This window comes from Crinia signifera, chromosome 6 (genome assembly GCF_055691185.1).
Source record: "Crinia signifera chromosome 6, ASM5569118v1, whole genome shotgun sequence".
NCBI lineage: Eukaryota > Metazoa > Chordata > Amphibia > Anura > Myobatrachidae > Crinia > Crinia signifera.
The window spans coordinates 214,993,781-215,016,267 of NC_139222.1; the positions used below are offsets into that span (position 1 = coordinate 214,993,781).

The window sequence follows — 22,487 nt, forward strand, 5'->3', positions numbered from 1 at the left end:
TGATTAAGCTTTCCCTTCACTGACCCTTTGGATGAAACCACGAAAACCAGCTCTAGACCATTTTTCCTTTTCCACCAAAGTTTACAGTGGGCAGTACACAGATAGATAGTAATTTGCAAAAGCCTGGAAAATGCTTCCAGACTCATTTGTCGGATGACCAAAAGGCAAAGGGTGATGTCACTCTGGAGCACTAAAAGCATGTTCTCCATAGTCCAGTAGTGGTGTAAATTACATCATATTAATTTGGCATTATACATAGTGATCTGAAATCTTGTACACAGCTGGTGTGATTCTCTGGACAAAACGCATCTGATGTTTGAACTCTGGGCCGGCTTACGAGATGTGCGTAAATCAGCGCAGATGACTTCTTTCTGAAAACTACAGGGTACTCAAGCCATAGAGTGATTGACATGCAGCGTGGGGGCAGTGAGTCACCCCATCCTCTGGGCGTATGTCAACATCACAAATTGCATCAGTAGTTGACCAATTTGCATGCAGATCTCCATTCTTGCACACAGTAGCAGATCAGAAAAGCCAGCTGGAGTCTATTTACATCAGGTGCCTCCTGCAGCACTAGATTATTACACAATGCAGTTGCTGCGAAATGACCACCATCTCCAAAACAGGACCGCTGTTGCAACACTCACCAGACTTGATCTTCTGTACTTGGTGGTCCCAATTTGGGAGCCTGTATGGCCTACCCCTTTACACTTCCACCTCAACATTTTCACGTCACAATACCACCTAGTTGACTGTGGCAGAAATGATTGAATAGGCATCTTAGGGCAGTAAATAAGGTCACCACCCATTCTACTGCTAATGTAGACTACATAGAGGGGACAGTAGTTCTTAAGCTCAACTGATCAGGTTTATGGTTTTCTATCATTTTTGCAGAGGTAATTTAATAAAGGTCATTGGCTCAGTAATTTCCATTCTGCTTTGACAACCATAATTCTTAAAATCTTATCTTCTTTAATCACGTGTTACAGCCTCATGTAAATATCAAATAAATTGGTGTACAGTGGTTGGCACTAATGTTTCACATAGCTAGGACTCATGAGTCCAAATCCAACCAATGTTCTATATACAGTATTAACCCCTTGAATGGGGGGTTTTGCCACCACAGAGTGTAGGGCCACCCCCTACCCCTCTGGCCCTGCCACAGCCACCATTCACAACAGGTGGCAGGCTCGGGGATGTTCGGGGCGGCGGCCGAACTCCCCAAGCAGAACATCCCCAAGCAGAACATCCCCGAGCCTGCCGCTTGTTGTGAATGGGAGGGGAGGTGGTGGGATGCACCACTGGCACACACCATTTTGGTGGTATACCCAGAAAGTTTCCAGGACCGCCCAATGTGGCAGCACAGCTGAGCCCGGAAAATTTCCAGCCATACCACTCAAATGGTTAAGCTACATAAGAAAACTAAAATGTTCAGTTAGCGTAGTTAGTACTTTGTTAGCACTGAAGTTAAGTATTGTGTACATTTGGAGTTTTAATAATGCAATGATCAGTTCTGTCAAGGTATAGGCAATTACCAACATATAGAAATATCAAATTTTCTTAGAGAAATAGAAGACCAGACCACACTTCATTTATATAATATATATTTATAGAATATTTTCCTTTTTTATTCCATCGGACCATATTGACATTCCCAATACATTTTCTTTTAACTTTTTTTCCTTAAAAAATGTCTTAAACAACACAAAAAAAATATTTCAGACAATCTATATACATATTTCCAGGAATTTGGTGTTTTGTGTGTTTTTTTTTTTTTTTAAAACAATAAAAGCATTTAAATGTGACAATTTTTTTAGATACTTAAATTGTCTCTCATTGCCCACTTCAAGTCCCTGCCTAGTTCCCAAGTGCTTTTATTCTCTGTATCCCCCATTATAATTACAAATTATACATAATTCCTAATATTCCCAGCCTTGCCATAGGACACAGTGCATAATTTATATTTTAGCGACAGCAAAATAAGAGGGTATTTCTATCCCAATGATTTTAGTTGTATATTTTTTTTTAAAGGTTTTTTGTTTTGTTAATAAAAACTTTCCAAAAGAAATTCCATATTTACACAGTGAATAAATAGATAATTATTACACCTGATCCTGCCTTTCAGGAAGAAAAGCTGTTAAGAGGTACTGGGGAGAATATGGCTTGAAACTTGAGGCTGTTGACCATAAATTAGGAAGAATACAAAAAAAAAAAAGAAAAAGTAATTACAAAAAAAAAAAAAAAAACTGGTGTTAAAATGGATGGAGCAATTTTGCTAAGAAATATCGAGTTTGATACTTGCATCTCAGAATTAAACATGTGTAAATTTTGATTGTGAATGGATTCACAGCAGTTTCCATAGTCCTTGTGTCTGGGCTCTTGGTTGAGTATGCATTTAGGGCACACGGTCTTGGCATGTTTTCTGAGAAGACTGCTAAGTGCCATAAAATGGAAATAAATACCCTATGGTTTTATGTATCGTTTCTATCGAAGCTTGGGTCTTAATTTCTTTGTAGTGTTTTGAAGTGCTACTGTGTACCACCTGATGGCCGCAGTGTTTTCTGAGGTTTGGATAGATATATAATACTGTAGGCTGGATAAGCAGGCATTTACTGTGGCCATGTATCAAATGAAAAAGACTTCCCATCATCAATGCTTGTAGCCCTTCTGGTATCAGTAGGTCTGTTTTACATTGCTCGTATGGTGTTGTGTGTTCTAGACTCTGACTTTAAAGGGAGTCACTTTGTAGATCTGTGTGAAAGGGACTGATCATACATTGACCGTGTGTTTAATTTGTTTGGTGTAACATATGACCTTATCCTAACACCATGAATAGATCCCTCATATCCAGACTCTGGCCTTTCTGCCATGTGTGATAAGGTTAGGTCACACTGTTTGGTGGACCACTCAATGGCTTCCAGGGCAAGCATTAGATGTGCTTTGTGCAAACCAAGGTCTGGGATAATAAAAAAAGAAAAAAGAAAAGAAAAAGGAAGAGATGCTCAGATTTCCCATGTCACAGCTCCCCTGTAGTGCAGGGTGTCCCAACTGGCTCATGCAGCATGGTGGTATGAAACGTCTTCAGAAATGTGTAACCTTGTCTCTCTGCAGGAGCAGATCTACCTATACTAGTGTGTAAATACACACACTGCATGTTTAGGTGGCTGGGATTTGTGCGTATAAGTTTGCATGACTGCATTTGTTGTGTAAGGATTTAGTGTATGAATTTCTAGATTTGTACATGCTACTTGTGAGCCTGCAATGTACTGCTGTAAGAAGTGCTGTTTAGAAAGTGGTACCCTCCCCCCAGCTAACTCCTGGTGGCATTTCAGCATAGCACTGGCACACCCTCTGCAGTCACCAGCCGCCCAGTTCCTGGGTCATAGGTCCCTGCCAGGTAGTAGAGGTTTTGCCGGTCCTGGTAGCGCTTGCTGTGGCTCATTTTGTCATACTGCTGGCGGCTCACCACCTGGCACTTATGTGAGATTGTCTGTACGTCATTCTCATCCTCATGGGATGACTGGTACAACGCGTTCTGTGGGAACAAGCGGCAGAAGTTAAGATCAAGAATATTTCATATGATTTTATGAAAACAGCGGTGCACATTAAAAAGTTAGCAATGTTGTGTATACGTTTTATAACAAATCATGTCTTAAGGCCCATACACACTAGAAGATTATCTTTCCAATCTGGGAAGTTTTAAGCGCAAATGGCAATTGACCATTTGCTCCTAAACATGGAAACAGACAAGTTAAATCAACTTATGCAGAGGACTGCTTTTGTCCATTTTACAGCGTTTGGGAGCAAACTATATAATTTGTTATCAGAAATTTTCATTCCAACCAGCCAGATTGGAAAAATAATCTTGTAGTGTGTATGGGCCTTACGATGATGCTATTAAATGGTTATCTAGTGGAATAATATAAACGCATACACTATTAGTACAAATTATCTGCAAATCTGGCTGGTTAAATGAACATTTAGTAATGACCATTTGCTCCTAATCACTGGGAAAAATAGGCCCCTGCTATGGAGGATAGGGCAATGCCACCGGCAACAGTCCATAGCTGCAGGTGTCTGACTGGTCAGACATACATTGCCCAGCATTATTGGGATGCTATCTTTTACATAACAGTGCTGATATAGACAGTGCACCCATAGTAATCTAAACTGTCAAAGAACACAATGTATTATTTGGTCCTCATCAAATCATACTTGTCATTTAATAATGCACTTCATTCGTACATGAACAATGCATTAAAAGTGCATAGAAGTAAATAAAGCAATTTAGAAACCTCAAATCCTGTAAATCCTGGAAAATCATCTATATCTCACCTTGCCATCGCTGTGCCTCTTGCCCAACTTTGTTTCTTCAGGATGGTAAAACCACTTTACTTTAACCACCATGTTGCCACCCCAGGACTCCCACATGCTCTCAATGCGTCCAATATAGGGCAAGTTTGGGCGTCCGGCAGATAGGAAAACGGCACATTCCCCCACATGCAGAGTCTCCTTTCCCCGAACTATCGACTTGTAGAAGAGTTTTCTGGCTTTCCCTTTCATTCCCCGCCTCTAGAGGTAGAAGACACAGAACTTGTTAGCCATTAACAGAGATAAACTGATGTACATGAACACTAGTGGAATTCATTCTGGACACTTTCAATGAAAAATGTTTGATTTAATATTTATGCAGAAGATTCATATTCTGTTAAAATAAATCATTATTTTAATCTATGATGTTTCTAATTAATATTTTATTATTTGTCTTGTTAATGCTTTTAATTGTTTTATAAAAAAATAAATAAAAAACACTTAAGATACACCGTGCAATTTTAGGGTTAATTATTTTGATGCAATAACCAATCAGGAAGGCCTTAGCAATCGTTAGGAGTAATTTCATCATTGTTTTAGCCAACTATTGTGTTTCAGAAGTGAAGACGGGAGTTTAACGGATTTCTATGATTTTAACTACTATCAAAGTGGGAACAACAACTACAATGGCTCTGAATACCACGAAACATGTTGAATGGTCATCTGGGAATAGAGGCAATGCCACGACATGTGTATAAGGGTAAACCTACGAAGAGATTACAAAGAGGTTGGGTGGTGGGACAATGAAGTGAGGTGTAAGGAAACTGCATAATGGTTGTGAGCAGTGAATTGACAAAATCAGCCACAAGAACTGAGAGAAAGCCCTCGCTTACAAAACAAGATGAGCGCAGTATCTGTCACCTGGCCCTGCAGGACCACCAAAGGTCTGCAAAAGCAATAAACATAATGAAAACATTTGGTGTCCAAGTTTGTGACCATATCATCCGGAAAAAAATTGATAGCTAATGGTTTGCGAGCTAGGACCCCAAGAAAGAAGCCGTGCCTATACCTGAACAGAGGCAGAAACATATAGATTGTAAGCAGGGCCCTCCTACCTTTTGACTATCTGTAAATACCCCGTTTGTTGTATCACTCTCCTTTTGTAAAGCGCAACGGAATATGTTGCACTATAAGAAACTGTTAATAAATAATAATAAATAAATTGTATAGCTTTGGCACACAAGTGTGGACAGAAAACTCGGAAAAGATTTGGAGCGACAAGACCAAAAGCAGCATCTTCGGGAGTAATTGAGGGAAATTTGTTTGGCGTCGGCCTTGGGTAGATCTTTTGCCCAAGTGCACCATGGCAACTATGAAGCAAGTAAGTGTGAGGGTGTGGGGAAGATGGCTAGCAAGTGTGTATGATATTTTCCTTTTGTTGATGTCAATATCAATGCCTAAAAGTATCAAGAAGCAGTGCTGGAGGTGAAACATTGCCCTCAATCGAGGATTTGTTTGAAGGTGACCCACGGAAGTGCATCTTTTAGCAGGATGGATTGCCATGCCACACTGCGAAGAGTTCCATGAAGTGGTTCGGTCATCATCAAATCACTGCCGCCTTGGCTAGGAAATAGACCGGATTTAAAGCCGATCAAAAATCAAGGGCTTATAGTGATGATATCACGAAAAATATCCAAGTAAAGAAACCATATTCCAGGCCTGGTATCACGTGATTTCACCTGAAGATCTGGGACATCTGGTTCACTCGATGCCTCAGTGAATCTAAAGGTGTCCATACACGTTACAATTATTGTATACAATATTGCATCTCATCGCATCTGGGTTTTGCGAGGAGATAAGATCTAGTACAAAAAGTATGTGCAGCACATACTTTTTGTACTAGATCTCATCTTATCGCAAAACCCAGATGCAATATTGTATACAATAATTGTAACGTGTATGGGCACCTTAAGCTATTCTTAAAAACAGCTGATATCCAACATATCATATATGATTTGTTGGATATTTTTTTCCATAATAAAAGCATACCTGTAAAACTTGTTTTATGGAATTTTTTACTGGAAATTTGACAAATGACAACTTAACCTTTTGCAGTCCAAATTATTTTTGCAATTCAAAGAGTGTTTTAAAATGTAAGGTACTTGTTTCCTAGCATGGCGCCACCAATTTTAATTGTATGCAATTGGGTCAATCGCATCGCATGCAACCAAATTGCATGCAATGCGATTGACCCGACCGACCCGATTTTTTACATTGGAACCAAGTTAAATGGTCCCTTAGACCCGATTTTACATTGGCCCCAATGTTAAATGCCCCCCAGACCCCATTTTTCATTGTATGCCCCCCCATTGTTAATGGCATGCGATGGACCCGATTTTACATTTGTCGGGAAACCTCAAAAAAGCCAGAAATCGGGTCCGTCGGGTCCCATCGCATACCTTAAGTTAAGGTATGCGATGGGACTCGATGGGCACAGTGCTAGGCAACAAGTACCAAATGTAATTTATTTATTTAATATTAAAAAATGGTCTACATTGAATGTTGAACGATGTTAATGTTTTTTTAAAGTGGCTCACCATTGGCTCTGCTACTAGCCCTAGGGATGTTGAGTCTGACTAGACGGACTTGAAAGGGTTAAAAATAAAGATTAATGATTATACTCACATATAGTTTGAATGGAATATAAATTGTAAGTGATTATAATGTAAAAATAATGAATAAATGCATAAAAAATTTCTAAAAAGTGTCCAGAATGAATTTCACTAACGTAGACATTGAACTTGAACTAAATTCTAAACACACAGAATATTAATATTAACATCCCTTAGCTAGCCTTAGGACACCTGTGTTACTGTTTGACAGGTGTACCGCACCCCAGTCAAACTTCCACTGCGATGGAAAAGCATTTATAATATATTTTTTTTTTTAAACCATTTCATTGTTCTTTATATGCTAAATTAATATTTAGTTTTGTCTTTAGATAGTTTACCGACAGGTCTGCTGTTTTTCATAGACAATTCTGCCTGAATACATTTATCTTAGGGCAACACAAATTAAAAGCTGAGAAAAAATGGTCTGTATTGAAAAACAATTTTTTTTTTTATTTCTTGCAAAAAAAAAGCATTCAAGTGAAAAAAGGCTGCTTTCATAGGTTTGTTTTGCCCCGAGGGAGGTGAAAAAAAAATTGCCAACAAGCCACATCCCCCTTTCTGGGGCTAATTGAATAGCCCCCTATGCTGCAATCACCCACGGTAATTATATACCCTCCTTTGTCTGAAGCCGTAAAGACAGAACCATAGAGAAACTAGAAAAATTAAGCCAATGCGCTTTGTGAAAGCTGCAGTTGAACAAGCCCAGAACAAGGGAGATCAGGATCACACATTCTTACCTGAGTAGGCTCTCCAGACCATTTCCAGAGCTGGCGTGCAGGGAGAAAGGCTGAAATCTTTGGCCGATTTTCTACAGAGGGCAGGCGTTGCTGTCTAGGTATGGGCTCTTTGGTTTTAGGAAAGTTTGAAGGGGTTCCTTTCCTCCTCTGTTTTGCTTTCTGTTCTGAGGCAAAGCACCCCCGCGAGCTTTGACCGCTTTCTTCTGTGTGTTGTGCCAGCAAGGTAGGTACAGGGTGTGTGAGGCAGGGCTGTAGGAGCATGGTAGAGTCCACTTCATCTGAACTCTCTGATGAATCCTCATTGTCTGTAGAGCAAATACTAGAGCTGGACATGGATCCAGAACTAGAAGATGAAGATGACCCAGAGGAAGAGGAAGAAACAGTTAGTCCTGCCAGAAATCTTGATGGAACCCTGGCTCGTAGACCCCCCTCATTTTCATCATGGTCAGAGTATGAGCAGTCACTGTCACAGTTCACACCATACTCTGCTTGCCCAGTGTACTTTCCAAGTGCTAAGCCCATGGGTAGGTGGTCATGTAGCGGTGGCTTTCGCTTCTTGTCCTTAGTCAGTCCTGATGCAGAACTGTAGCTCTGTCCAATACGGAGCCCAAAATCTTTATCACACAAAAGGAGAGCTTTACCATTTTTTGTCTTGGGAGACATAACTCCCTCGTGATCAAGTTTCACTAAAAACTCATTTGTCTTCCGTTTACCCACTTTCCCCTTTTCCTCCTCCTCTGGCCTCTCCCCTCTCTTTGTCCGTACAGGCTTCTGCCCAGTTGTAATCCCAGTATTGGCACTGCCTCCAAAGGGACTGTACGAGTTGGCCAAACTGCTGAAGGAATCTGCACCAAAGCCATTACCAAATACATGAGGCTGCTCGCGGCACTTTTGTTTCTTAACACTCCCTTGTGACTGGAAGGGATCATGAAGCCCACTAGTCTTGTTCCCAGCTCTGCGCTTGCCTTGAGAAGGCCATCCCATTAATTCTACGTTCGTTGAGCGGCCTAGGAAGTTGGCGGTAGGTAGCGGAGTCTTTGCACCTGAGTTGAACACATCTATTTTATCTGTAAAATAAAACAATGAAATAAAAATATGTCCAAAAAACGTTTGCAGTTTAAACCATTGTGATCAGTAACATTGACACAGATCTTACACAAAGGTAGGTAGGTCAGCATCATGCTCATCTGACAACACTGAACATTGATAGCACTTCAGTTCACCTGCAGGAACTAACTTACAATTTGTAACCCTTTTATGCTGTGAGTATAGGTTGTATATAGGGAAATGTAAGGCCAGCTTCTGGGAGGACATAAACCAATAGCAACTAGATTGTTTGAGAATAGCTTAGCAAAGGAGTCTGCAGAGAATTCACTAGTGCTGTTTATTTCAGTGTCTGTGAGAAGGTCCTTTCTTTGACCCTCTTCCATGTGCCCTCACTGCCTCAACTCTATGCGCACCTGTTTTTTCTTTGCTCGATGCTTTCCTCCCACTGTTTCTGGAGGCCTCTGCTGCCTCTCGGCTGTCAGGGCCTGGGTTCTGAGAGGACTCTGATGCGGAGGTGGTATTACTGGCAATGCGCTTAGTTCTGCGACTTTCTGCTGACAACAGAAGAGCAGGGGAGGGTTCTGTACCTGGAAATAGATCAGAAAGATAGTATCATACTGATGTCTTCTGGGAATTATTTATGTGCCAAGCAGGGTAATACTAGAAGCATTGCATGCCAACTCCAATAGATCCCACTGTCAGCTCTTTGCTTTTCACCCCATCTAGAGATTATGCTTTTCACCCCATCTAGAGATTATGCTTATCTTATGTTGTGCGTGTGTGCGTGTGCGTGTGTGTGTGTGTGTAAGGGTTGTGCAAAAATCTGCTCACACTGGATGGTGAAGTCAGGAGGCAACAAGCGAATGTTGTTCAGTGAGATTCTTCCCCGATCGCCATCATCAAATGCAACAGTCACAGAGTCAGACTCTCCTTCATCACTCGAGGAACCTGGGGAATATAACACAGATATTGATTGCCATTTTGTATTACTAGATGATTTGTAGAGAATCCTAAAATAAGTGTTCCATTAACACCAGCTACATTTCAGCAGGATTAACATTAACTTGAAAGCTAGGACTTGTCCAAATGGATAAATAATATTAACTCTGATTTTGAATAAGATTAGAAAAATGTAGAAAACTGTTCCGCTAGCTGAACACTCTGGGCCAAATTCATAATTGTACGCGATTTCAAAGTTCACATATTTTGAGCATTTGTCTGCGCATGTGATTACAATAAATAAGGATTACGGACAAATTGAGAGTTTGCAAGTGATTGAGAAGAAGCAATCGTTTTGTGTGTGTGTGTGGGGGGGGGGGGGGCAGCAGAGAGCAACCACAAAAATGCCGGCATGGTCAACTTGCATCTCCGATTCCGTGCCCATATAGGATGTCTTCAAAGTCTCCATTATGTCACCAATGCTGCACAACCATACGTTTACAAGACCTGCATCCGATGCTGCATGTGTACGCGGTTGCGGACAGCTGCAGCGGTGGGCGTTTATATAATTTGACAATATAAGTTGACAGCCGTTGCATTAGCAGATTTTCACACATCCACAACTCTGGAAAAGCGTGGCAGCAACAGAGCACAAGTATGAATCCAACCCATACTTCACTTCTGAGGAGGACACTGTAACTACTCAGCGCCTGGCCTAGTCACTGACACGCACAAAGTTGTGAGCTATCCAGGTAGTTCTCTGTGATAAAGAAATCACTAACTAAAACAGCACTTTTGGAAAGGTATAAATTACACACTTTAATGAGGTTTCACAATGATAGGATTTATTTTGATAAAGGCTTTATTGTTTTAAAACATTTCCCCCTAATACATGTATTTCTTTCTAAATAATATATACACATCATAAGGTTCCATAGTAAGTGTGTTGCATGACTATTATGCTTCTGTCCCATCATCCCCTTCCAGCCTCATTTTTATAAGCAATAATACAATATTATGAGGCAGTGACGTAACTACCGAGTGCAGCTGCAATGGGGCCCAAGCTGTTTCTAGGGCCCGTGGCTCCCCCTTCACCACTGAAGTATTCCATCAATGCTTATATAGCTTCTCTTCCTGCACTGGAGATAGCGGTCACTGGCATAGACCCCTCCTCCTGGCCCCCGCAGAGGCTATAGCAGCGCGATCCTCATCCTCTGGACAAGTTTTCACCAGTCTGGCCAGCTCCCTTTCGTGCTGTGATCCACGGCCTTTTTGGGGGTAGAAAGTACCCGGCCATAACAGGCCTGTGGCTGTCTGCTCTGGCTGCTATAATGGAGGTAATGCTCTCCCCCCTTCCCCCTGGTTATGGTATAAATGGTAGACAAGGTCTAGGTCAACAGTCACTAAGTTGACCACTAACGGTGGTCACACCCAAGCTCGCCATTGACAGAATGTCAACACAAACTTAAGGGTCTATCAGACATGGTTGACCTGAATAAGGTCAACTTGAGCGTTTCACCTTTTTTTTTGTCGTCTATGTTGACATGGACAGCGTGTGGTGTGTGTGTGTGGTGTGTGTGTGTGGTGTGTGTGTGTGGTGTGTGTGTGTGGTGTGTGTGTGTGGTGTGTGTGTGTGGTGTGTGTGTCTGTGTCATCCTGTACCCTCCTATCCGTGTGTGTGTTTGGGATGCCTTGTACCCCCTCTCAATCTGTGTGTGTCACCCTATAGCCACACTGTACCCATGTACCTCCCCCTCTTTGTAGAGGGTTGCTATGGGGGCCACCAAGTTCTAGTTTTGCCTCTGGTATGGGATGTTTTCTATTGTGCGTTAATGTAAAAAAGATTCTGGCATCACTGGGAATAAAAAAAAAATATATATAAAAAAAAAAGCTGAAAATGACCATGCTTTACATTAGGTGCCTCCTAAATATTTGAATGTGAAAGGCAGCAGACATTTCATTTTAGTTATGCAGGTCTTTTGGGATACGTTGCGTCGTTTCAGGTTGAAAAATAAATAAATATTAAGATCACCTAAATGAATAAAATGTGTGCGTGTTCCTTAACCTGACAAAATAGCGCATTGCTTGAAAGTATTTGAACAAGGCAGGGATTAAACTTCTTAAAATACTGTTGTGCTTTCTATCTTTCATTTCATCAAGAAATCAATCTGGATTTCTATAATGGTCATGTGACTGGTCGGCTAGTGGAACTGGTTGCTAGGCAACACTCCCCAGTCCACAAGTGACAATTACTGTATTGAGCGGGAGTGGGTTCTTGAGACTGTAACACAGAGGGAAAAGCCAACTGAAGATGATTGATGTGGTGATATACAGGATTGCATGCTTTCTATGATAGGTGGAGAATTTTTTTATTTTAGCTTCTTTACAGTGTGCAATTTTTTTTAAATAAGAAATTGTGTGCTTGTGTGACATTTTACCAAATTTGTCAGACTTGCCGCTTAATAACCTCCTGCTGCTAGTCCCCAGCTGACAACTGCATTTTCCTTAAGTGTCTCACTAAAATGTGTGCTCTCCCTGCAGTAATTTGAGATAATGCAAGCTATTTATTGGCAAAAATGTAAATAAATGCAGTTTCAGTTTTCAATAGGCTTCATCTGGTGTGAAGTATTTTTAGGAGTGTTTACCAAGATTTTATTTAGTCTGCTGATGTCGGCCTTGGTGTACACTTGTAGGTCAGGATAGATGTCATCTTAAAAACTTCCATTCATGCTGCCAACTAGCAAACGTCACAGGCCAAGTAACAGGGAAATGAATGGGCAACCAATCACCAAGTAACAGGGAAACGAATGGCCAACCCATCACCAAGTAACAGGGAAACGAATGGCCAACCCATCACCAAGTAACAGGGAATGAATGGCCAACCCATCACCGATTATGAAAGAGGGGTATCTATTTAGGCAAACCATTTCCATTGTGAAAATAAGAAGTTACTATAGGCAGAAGATGAACTTCTGAATTTATTAGCAAACATTTACACGAAGGCTTGTATACATGCAGACATTTTCCTTGTATACCTTGACCCTTAATATCTAGTTCCATTTAATGGCAGCACCCACCTTCCCTAGTAACCATTTCAGAGAGCTTCGTACCTCTCACCACGTTTCCTGGGTACAGGCAGCGAGATTTCTGGCTCCAGTAGGCACAGACTCGTGTCCCAAGTGGAACGCAACGTTTTGACTGGGGCCTCACATCCACCACCTGCAGGGACAGTGAAGAAAAAATAAGTTTTCCCAACATATTAAGCAGCAACATATACCTACTGTTCTACCTGACTAATACCCCTTTTACATCACAAAAATAACCCGGGTTATTGCCAGGTCCCCCTGGATAGAAACGCAGTGTGAAAGCACCAAAGTCAACCAACCTGGCATTTCCACTCGGGTTAAGGAAAAAAAAAAAAAGTGTTGAAGCCAGGCCGCAGTGAGAAAAATGGGAGACTTAAGCTATCCGAACATATTAAGATTTACTGTCCACTCTGGATGGTTGGAACAAAAATCTGGTAATTTATGGGAGCAAAGGACAGTTGACCATTTGCTTTGAAATGCTGGAAAACTGCCAAACACACCATATTTTGGTTCTAACCAACCAGATCTGACAATAAATCTTTACGTGTATGGCCATAAGTCAAATAATAACCAGTAAGATATTTGCTTCAATCCACCCAGTCAGATTTAATGTAATGTAAATGTAATGTTGCAACATGCAGCTGCTTCCCAAGGCCAAGTAATTTAGGACACTCAAATTAATAAACCCACCATATATTAATATTAGCACATGGGGAACTGGAGTTAGGGTTGTGGGAATAATGGAGCATGACTGGGAGTAGCTGCCCAGCAGGATCCGCCCCCTGGGGCCTTAGTAAGGAATTTTACTAGCTAGTAGTACAGCTTTAATGAATTGCTGGCGAGACAAAGTCACCAATACCAATATGTTTATTCCCTAAGAACTTAAATTCATGTTAAAGACGATAATTCACAAGTATACAAAAAGAAACATCAAGAGTGGTATTTGTTACACATCATCCAACATCTTTAAAGAAATGGAAAATGGCTTCCGCCATTGGGTGTAGCTGAAAAATCCAGGCGGACTGTTTGAGGAGATGGTGACATTACTCAGACATCATTAGCTCCAAGTGAACCAACAAGTATTCTACAATTCTGGGGAGATCATTTGTGGTCAGATGCATCAAGCTTCAAAAAGTAAGAAAATGGAGAGTGATATACAGCCAGCCAATCAGCTTTTAACTGTCATGTTACAGACTGTGTTTGAAAAAATGGCAGGTAGGAGCTGATTGGCTTGGTCTCCACTTCATCACTTTTTACATGCTGTGTTTGGAAAATGAGGAGTCGATTGGTACTTTAGGTCTCTCCACTACCTGATAAATTCCCATCTTAGTCATTGGTAAAGCCCCGGTTACCAACTTACTGTAAACCAATAACTGTATTTAATAAAAATAGAAAGAATGGACCAAATAATATGTTTGCTGTGTAATAAATTTACAAAAACACTGCTTTGATGCTACTCCTTTAAGTGTCACTTGTGACTATAAATTACAGCTATTGTTTGTACAGCAGAGCGGAGTGAGCGATGCTTCCTGCATCATGCCACGTTCCTACACAAGGAACTCACAGCTTCCTGCAGCAGTTGCTCCTGGGAGTAAACACGAGGTCGGTTTCCTCTCTCGCCTTCTATCACAACGCTGTATCTGTAAGGAAGTACACAAATTGAGAACTGGTACTGCGTAGTAAGCCACTACAACACTGGCAGGAAAATATTTCCTTTTAACCCTGTATTGCGTGAATTCTGCAAAACGCCTTAATTTTTTGTTTTTGTAAAAAGAACCAATATTCCTTAGAAAGTTTGTAAACATTTAAAAGTTATGCTACAGGATTAGTTTTTTGTCCACAGCAAGAAAACCACAATACCTGGTCAGACCCTAAAGACTATGGGGGGTATTCAACCTCGGCTGAAATTTTAGTCAGGTGAAAATTTACACCCCTCCCCTTGGCTTTGATATTACGGTGTATTTATAACAGTCTCATGTGAGACCTAATACACAGGCACAGAGCAGCTAAAGTGACCACAGTGCTAAGTACAGCAAGAGCATTACAGTTGCGATCAGCACCCGTGTACAAGCTAAAGTTAAGGATTTTCAAACCTAGGGGCACAGAGGATGTGACTGCCACAGGTTTTATTGCTAAGTGCATGCCCCATATATGTATTAACCATTTCAGTGCCAACATCTGAGAGAGATGTTCAATATATCCTCTAAAAATGCCAGTGTCACCCACATTTGTCATATAAATTCAAATAAATAGGTTGTGTAAAAATAAATTATATTTCCTATATAAAAAGGTAAACATTACAGGTCGTCATGATAAATAAAATAAAAAAATGTTTGATTGCCAATTTTGACACTTATTTTGACACCTTCACTTGGCACTCAAAGGGTTAAGCAATTACATACTTTTGTGAAGTTAAATGCTGGACTAATTTTTCACTTAACCTTTGTCTAAAAGAAGCTTCCTTTCCGTTCCACGGTGTGGCCACTTACATATCAGGTGGTTGTAGACTCCGTATACTCGCTGCGTACAGTAAATTGTCCTCTTTGGGTATCAAAACATGCAACCCTTCCCTCAGATCCACCTTGGAGAGGGAGCAGATGTGAGCTGGGGAGAAAAACAAAACAGAATTTTTTTTAAAATGTATTTAGAATCCCCACAAGTACTACTTAACATGAGTGTTACCTACAGGGAAGTATCCTTCATCTAGGCAAGGTTAAAAAGGTTTTGCATTAGCCATGTAACTACTTGCACACAAATACAACAGCACAAGAAGTAGGTAAATACAAAGTGTAAGAATTAGCAGGAGGTAAAAATATACTCCTAATAGATTATATATAGATATACACATACACACTATATTTTACATACAGGCAGTTTATAGGTCTTTTGAATAAGTGCCTGAGGCTGTAAAAGGTCTAATTGAGAGATCAAAACACAATGCCCCATCCTACAATCTGTTGGCAGTGAGTGAGACTACATATCTGTCTCTCACACATACACAAACACAAGTTGGAATTGAGCCGGGACATGGCCAAGCCCACATGTGCCATGCAAATACCCACTGACATTATCTCACCTTTTTTCTTGCCCGAAGAGCTGGCTTCCTCTTCTCCTTCTGAAAAACTGCTGTTATCATCAAACTGGAAGTCATCTTCTACAGCAAAGCTCTGCAAGAGTCTACTGACCGCACGTCCTCGTTCCTGCACAGGAAGGAAAAGGAGCAGCTTCGTTACATTAAGGACATACCAATTGTTTGGAGATGGGATCAATAAAAATGAAGAAATGGAAAGGAAAATGTATTACATTCCTAGTTCGACAAAGGATACACATTGGTTATGAAGCTGTTTTACTATGAACTTGTAATTCTTAAATGACGTAAATAAGAATTAGCAACTGGTGCCATGAAGGGCAGCTCATATGCTTCAAAACAATAGCCAGCCTACAAACCTGTTTAGACTTCATCTTCTCCATCTTTATTCCATCTTTCAGAAGATTCTTTGGGGAACGGGTGGTCAGTGAAAGGCTCAGCACTCCATTCTTTCTCTGGGAAGAAACAAGTTTCTTTAATACAGAAAAAAATGATCTCTATTGGCTGTTATGAAACTGCAAGTCCCAGGATGCTATCTCAGTCCATTACAGTAACCACCAGCTGAAGTTCAACCTCCACTCTGGTAAATAGAATTTCAGCTGTAAATTCTGGTATAATCACATGACTTTATTGCATGCAAGCTATCTACTGATATGATTATAGATTATAAAAATAGCATGCCCTTTCACAGAAAAAAAAAATTACTGATTTTTTTACACCAAAAATAGAAGAAAAAAAACCCTTTATTTTAAAAGATCACTTTCCAGTTCACCTAAAAAAGAGGTCGAAGCAAAACGGTGAACCATGGCAAAAATCATGGAGAAAGCAGTTCTCCATCCTAGCACTGAATCCCAGTGAAAACCCCATTGAAATACACCAGCAAATTGCAGAGAGCATGAGACTGAGAACTGGCCGGCATTCGCTTTTGGCGAACAGTGAACATTAAATCGGGTGAATCAGATTTTCAGTGAAAAAGATTCACTGCAAGGAGTGAAAATAGGCCGATTCGCCAAAAAAACAAACAAAAAAAAACCCTGTGAATCGGGGGGCATTGAATACTGGCAAATGTTTATTATATATACAAGGTAAGTTACGTCGGCCATAATTTAAACCCATATGTTTGCATTAAATTACTGTAGGGTTTTACACCACATGTAGAAACTTCGATTTGTTAACAGACCTGGATATTTTTGCTTTTGTCCTTTTTCAGGCCTTGGTTAGCAGTGCAGAACAAACTCTTGTTGGGCGCTCGTGTGTCAGATTGTATTCTATGCCGTATGTTCCCTTCAGGTTTCCCCTTGTGATTCAAGGACTTCTTCATGGGTTTGTCCGGATAAGATCGAGCTTCCAGCTTAGCAGAACGCTTACGGATCTTGACGTCGCTCTCAGTATTGGCAGCACAGCACGAACCTGAAAATAAAACCATATTAATAGCACAATTTTTAAAGGGGTTTAATCCCACACCTTAATTGTGTGTCCAGTAAGCTTACCTAGTAGTCCCTGTCTCTCAATTTTCTTTTTTGCTTTTTGGTTGGCTTCCATCTTCACTACTGCAGATGCAGAAGGACCCACCAGTGAGGAGTTACCGGGACCATTTAGAGATAAGCTAGCCTCATGGTTGGACAATCCGGGGAGTTCCTGCTCCCCATCTTCACTGTCGGAGTCCTCATCATGGTCTTCATCTAAGGAAGAAAAAAAAAAGTAATGTTCAATGTATTATATGTATTAAAAAGCATCTAGGTCCTATAGTGCCAAATTTGTAAAAATCAATTGTGTGGAAACACCCTTAACAAAAAGGAAAGGAGTAAGAAAATATTAATACAGTCTCTACACATTATATGGGACACACACACACACGTTATAGGTATGGGAGCCATCTTGAAGTTGCAAATCTCTTTTCCCCATTTCAGATTAACCTTGACCAATGTGTCCTGATTAATCTGAATACCATCCTCAACAATTTGTTGACACAGATCTTTTATTTCCACAGCATAAACACATTCTCTCAGGTTACCCCACAGCAAGAAGTCCAATGGAGTTAAACCTTGGTAGCCACTGGACTAGACATCTATGGGCAATCGACCTTTGTGGAAACTGCACATCAAAGCCTTTTCTGGCTGCTGCTACTATGCACTTTATTCTTGGTGTATGCTCCTTTATGGACCAAAACATTGACAACTCTTGCTATGTGTGATCACATAGATGTGCTAGGTATTACTAACAAATGGTTGGCTCTTGGCTGTTCACTGGTGAGTGCCCATCTTCATTACTTTACCTTTGGATTATGGGAAGTCAAATTTTCGAATGAAAGGCTATCTCTCTATACATATCTAGATCTATATATCCATCTGAAAAATCTAAGAATGTTAATACTTTCTCACCTGCTTCCCCAGCTGCATCCAAGTTACCAGCTGGCCTGGGTCTCTCCTGCCCTTTCCGTACAGCTCCTTCTTTGACCTTGAGACATGACACTCTGTGACGCGGAAGTTTCTTCTGCATCTTGCTAGTTGGAAGGATTTCCTTATGGTGGAATGTGCTGGTGCTAGAACCCAACGCCTTACTTTTCAACTGAGAAACCTTCCGTGCCAATTTGGATACCAACTTGTTCTGAGGGCACACCATCTTCTTACAATGCACCTTAACCTGAAAGAACATGTTTATAGGTGCTATCCAGATATACCAATATGCTGAAGTAATCTGTCCAGCACATTTCTAAATTTACAATAGTATTGTTTTATATTCAACCCAAAATCAAGAAGATAGAGGTTGGCGAATAGGGTTTTTTAAGTGGAAGTGTTACTGCTACAACCACAACTTATATGACCCTTGGGGTTTGTGGCACAGTAGATAAGTGATGTCAATAACACTCACCTCTCTGTGAGAGTTGTCCTGATCACTGTAGCTTTCCTCTGACAATTTGCGCTTCTTCTTTTTGGGCCCCCCATCGCCCCGTAATTCAGCACACAGGAGACTCAAGCTTCTATTTAAAGACCTGAAAAAAATAAAATCCCTTATGTGAAGCTGTGTAATTCACATACTGAAACAACCATACACTCAGCTAAAACCATCCAGCCATGCAACACTGTGTGTGTTTCACACCGGACCCCGGCTCCTCTCTAGTCACTCAAACACCACAGATTATCATGGATGGCTCCGTATATTTTTTTCTATGGTCTTTCCTACAACTACCAGTTATAGAAACCAAATATCCCTCAAACCTCAATGGATGGACATCAATAATAAGTAGAGCCACAGTCCTTATAGAATGGGGAAGGTTCTGTGTATTCATTAGGTAAATGGCAAACATCCAGGAAAAAAAAAGGCATTTCATGGGTCTTCAAACTGTGGCCCTCCAGATGTTGTGAAAATACTAATCCCAGCATGCCTTGCCACAGTTTTACTATAAGGGAGTAAAAACTGTGGCAAGGCATGCTGGGATTTGTAATTTCACAACATCTGGAGGGCCACAGTTTGAAGACCCATGCATTGGCTAAATCCTGGAAGCAAAGATGCGACCCATCTGGAAGCATTATTCTGGCGTGCCTTCCTACAGCAAAATAGGTGCTATATAATGGAGGATTCTGAGGTAGAAACAGTTGGTACGGTCTCTTCTAACAATTTTTTTTTTTCATATACTTTGAATAAGATTGTGCAAAAAATGTTTATTACCCAATAGTACACAGTAGTAAAAATGTATCAAGGAAATCCCAGATAAACAGACTAATAACCAATGTGCTAATGCTGGCAGCATGTGGAAGTTGGGAGGAGGGGTTGAGGACATCTACAAGACTGATGATAGGATAAGCAGGTACATGCTCACAGTCTGCATTGCTTCTGGGCACAGTAGGGATTAAATGAAGAGCATATCTGAAACTTGTCACTTCCCTACTCACTTCAGCACAGAGAGATGTGACTTCAGCCAGCAAGAAGTTCCCTGCCTGCTGTGAACCTCACCTCCATGTGCCAAATTCCACGCAACTATAAACAGGAATCGGGAATCCCCCTCTGCAGTGCAATCTGCACACAATACCGTTTAGTTTATTTTCACAGTAATCATGTAACAGTAGGCTGGATAGACCCTTCATATTACACAGATCAAATTTAAAAAGTAGTATCAGCCTGACACAGGGCACACCCTAAGCTATTGGGAGCAAATATGGGGAAAAGATGCTCGAATTTTCAGATGCTCACAGGCTCACTGATTGGATATTAGATGTAGGTAAGGTATTAAGAGACCGAAAGGGGTCCAAGTTTGGATGAACAGTTAGCAGCAATTAACAATTGTTTTACATTATGTATTTTTTTTCAATACTGAAAAAATATATTTTTTCTTCTGTTAACTGAAATGAAAGCACAGAAAAAACGTAATGCTTGATGGAAGTAGTTTGGCGTGATACTATAAAAAGATGGAAAGACAAAGCTGGTCCTATAGAATTTGGGATCACTATGGAGCTGGGTCTACCAAAAGGTAGATTGGAGGTCAGTCTGACCATGGGGATTTGTTTACAGACTTTGCTTCTTACAGAGCAGATTTCAGCCAGCTTTTTAAATCTGTAGTAAAAGCATCTCCCGCAGGCAGATCCATCAAAGCCTCTTAAATCCGCTCTGGAATCTCAGCTGGAATGATTTAACTCTTGCAGTGCTCACACTCTCCCAGGATGAAGCTCCCAATCTCATGAAATATTTAGAGACTACGCAATCGGCAAGCCCGAGCACTTTGCAAGTTGTGTTATTCTGCACTTACTCCCCTGCACTTGACTGCAACCTTGTAAATGCTGCAAACATTAATGGTGAGACATTAATACAATATGGTTACATGAATAATGCAAAATGATCTGAAGAAAAGCATCTCTGGGTGTCCACACATTAGAAAGAAAAAAGTGGATTATATGCGATCGCAAGAGGATTCTGAAGTAGCCTTTTACTTGCAGTGATGGTAGGCTAAGACAGGGGTTTCTGAAGCACCATCACCTTATATGCTTTACTTCACATATAACATTGAGCCAAAATTCACCAAACAGCAGGGAAGAGCCGAGGGAGGAAGCAGGAAGGTTGCTAGGCAACTATCTGCGCTCTCGGCCTAGGGATGCATAGCCTCTATGCAGGCAGAGGGGGGGAAGCAATGGATTTCTCATTAAGGGTCAGTGTGAAGAAGAGTGAAGAGAATACATCCATAATGGGAGAAGAATGACCACAACATATAAGCAGGATATAGATAGATATAGATATATACATATTTACAGTTTCTTATATAGCGCAGCATATTCCATTGCGCTTTACAATTGGAAACAGTGATTAAACAGACTGGGTAGATACAAACTGACATGGAGGTAGGAGGGTGCACATGTTCTAGCACAAAAGCTAGAGGGCACTTATTATTTACTAATAATTCTGGACCTTGCTCAGCCCTCTCTCTGACACCGAGTACTATCTCACAGTATGAGTAGAGAGATTGATATATGCACAAAAATACACATACAGGATATTGCGCAGAACAGTTCTACACCAGCAGTATGGCAGTCCGAGCCCTCTTCAGCTCTGCACAATGTATCAACTAGCACCAAAGAGCATGGCTTCTGGGAGATTCTAATGCCAGACAAACCTTTTCATTCAGATCCTGCCTGGTCTGTTTTTGCTTCATTGAACATGTGGTAACTACAACTTGCAGTATAGCCAATAAATACAATTGAAAGTACACATTTCTCATGGACCATAATACTTCATCAGAACAAAAACCAAGTTGCAACTGTTTTGGTATTTTCAAATAAATACAATGATAATGCAGAACAATGAATCTGCACCAAGATTTCCAATAAAAGACATTGATCAATGGATGGGCGATAGGCAATCATGGCCTATAAGCAGAACATGCTATTGTTACATCTGTTACTATGAACACATGTAACTGTGTGGAACACAACAATGTCACTACCTATATTATTTTTTTTGTAATACTAATGATTCAGCCACTTCTTGTGTCCACGGTCTGTAAAACAGCTGCTTGTGTAATAGGGAGGAGGGAAGCACCGAGACGCAGGGGAATGTAGGCGAGCCAGCAGTCGTACAGACACTAGCAAGTCCCTTAATAGCTCAGTGGTTCAAACCTGACCCCCTACAATGGCCAGGAGACATACGCTGCTCCCTCGTCTCAGTGGTACTGCCAAGCAAAACAACATTTTTGTTGAAATTCTTTTCCTTTCCTTCATCCGTGCACCATTTGCTAATGTTTTCTGACATAAAACTCAGACATTTATTTTTTTCTCTCTCTCTGTCTTAATTGAGGGAGTCATTTAGTAGAGATTTAACTATTATTACCAAATCATAGCGCTTGATGCATTGCACAGACTCTCCAATCATGTTTGGACTAGGCTGCAGGATTTATGCAAATTGCCCTTCCGGGAGTGGCAATTTGTAGCAGAGAAGGACAATTATACAGGGCCCGTGAGTGCGGGAATAGCTGCACCAGGCGGTTAATGGGTAATAGCAGAGCGCTGGAACCAGTGAGCGGTGCCGTAATGTGACCAGAGGCGGCTGCATGGCACAGACAGGGGATTTTCTACACAATGCTGTGTGCCACTTTTGTGGAAGTCCCTCCCCCAACAACACA

General features: G+C 40.9%; 1 protein-coding gene across 7 annotated transcripts in view; it reads right to left on the reverse strand.

Annotated features, from left to right (window-relative positions):
• Nucleotides 1-1,587: 1,587 nt before the first annotated feature.
• Nucleotides 1,588-22,487, reverse strand: part of BAHCC1 (BAH domain and coiled-coil containing 1) — a 110,580-nt gene continuing 89,680 nt past the window's right edge. For 4 of the 7 annotated variants that reach the window (XM_083148800.1, XM_083148799.1, XM_083148798.1 and 1 more), the window contains 14 exons: nt 18,752-18,872; nt 18,262-18,523; nt 17,371-17,562; nt 17,061-17,290; nt 16,240-16,335; nt 15,869-15,992; nt 15,282-15,396; nt 14,357-14,432; nt 12,784-12,925; nt 9,599-9,715; nt 9,181-9,354; nt 7,721-8,787; nt 4,336-4,572; nt 1,588-3,535 (listed from right to left, as the gene is read on the reverse strand). In XM_083148800.1, the coding sequence (XP_083004926.1) occupies nt 3,329-3,535; nt 4,336-4,572; nt 7,721-8,787; nt 9,181-9,354; nt 9,599-9,715; nt 12,784-12,925; nt 14,357-14,432; nt 15,282-15,396; nt 15,869-15,992; nt 16,240-16,335; nt 17,061-17,290; nt 17,371-17,562; nt 18,262-18,523; nt 18,752-18,872 (3,160 nt within the window). In that variant the 3' untranslated portion in view covers nt 1,588-3,328. The remainder of the gene's footprint in view (nt 3,536-4,335; nt 4,573-7,720; nt 8,788-9,180; nt 9,355-9,598; nt 9,716-12,783; nt 12,926-14,356; nt 14,433-15,281; nt 15,397-15,868; nt 15,993-16,239; nt 16,336-17,060; nt 17,291-17,370; nt 17,563-18,261; nt 18,524-18,751; nt 18,873-22,487) is intronic. The other 3 variants (XM_083148801.1, XM_083148804.1, XM_083148803.1) reach the window with 3 other exon arrangements.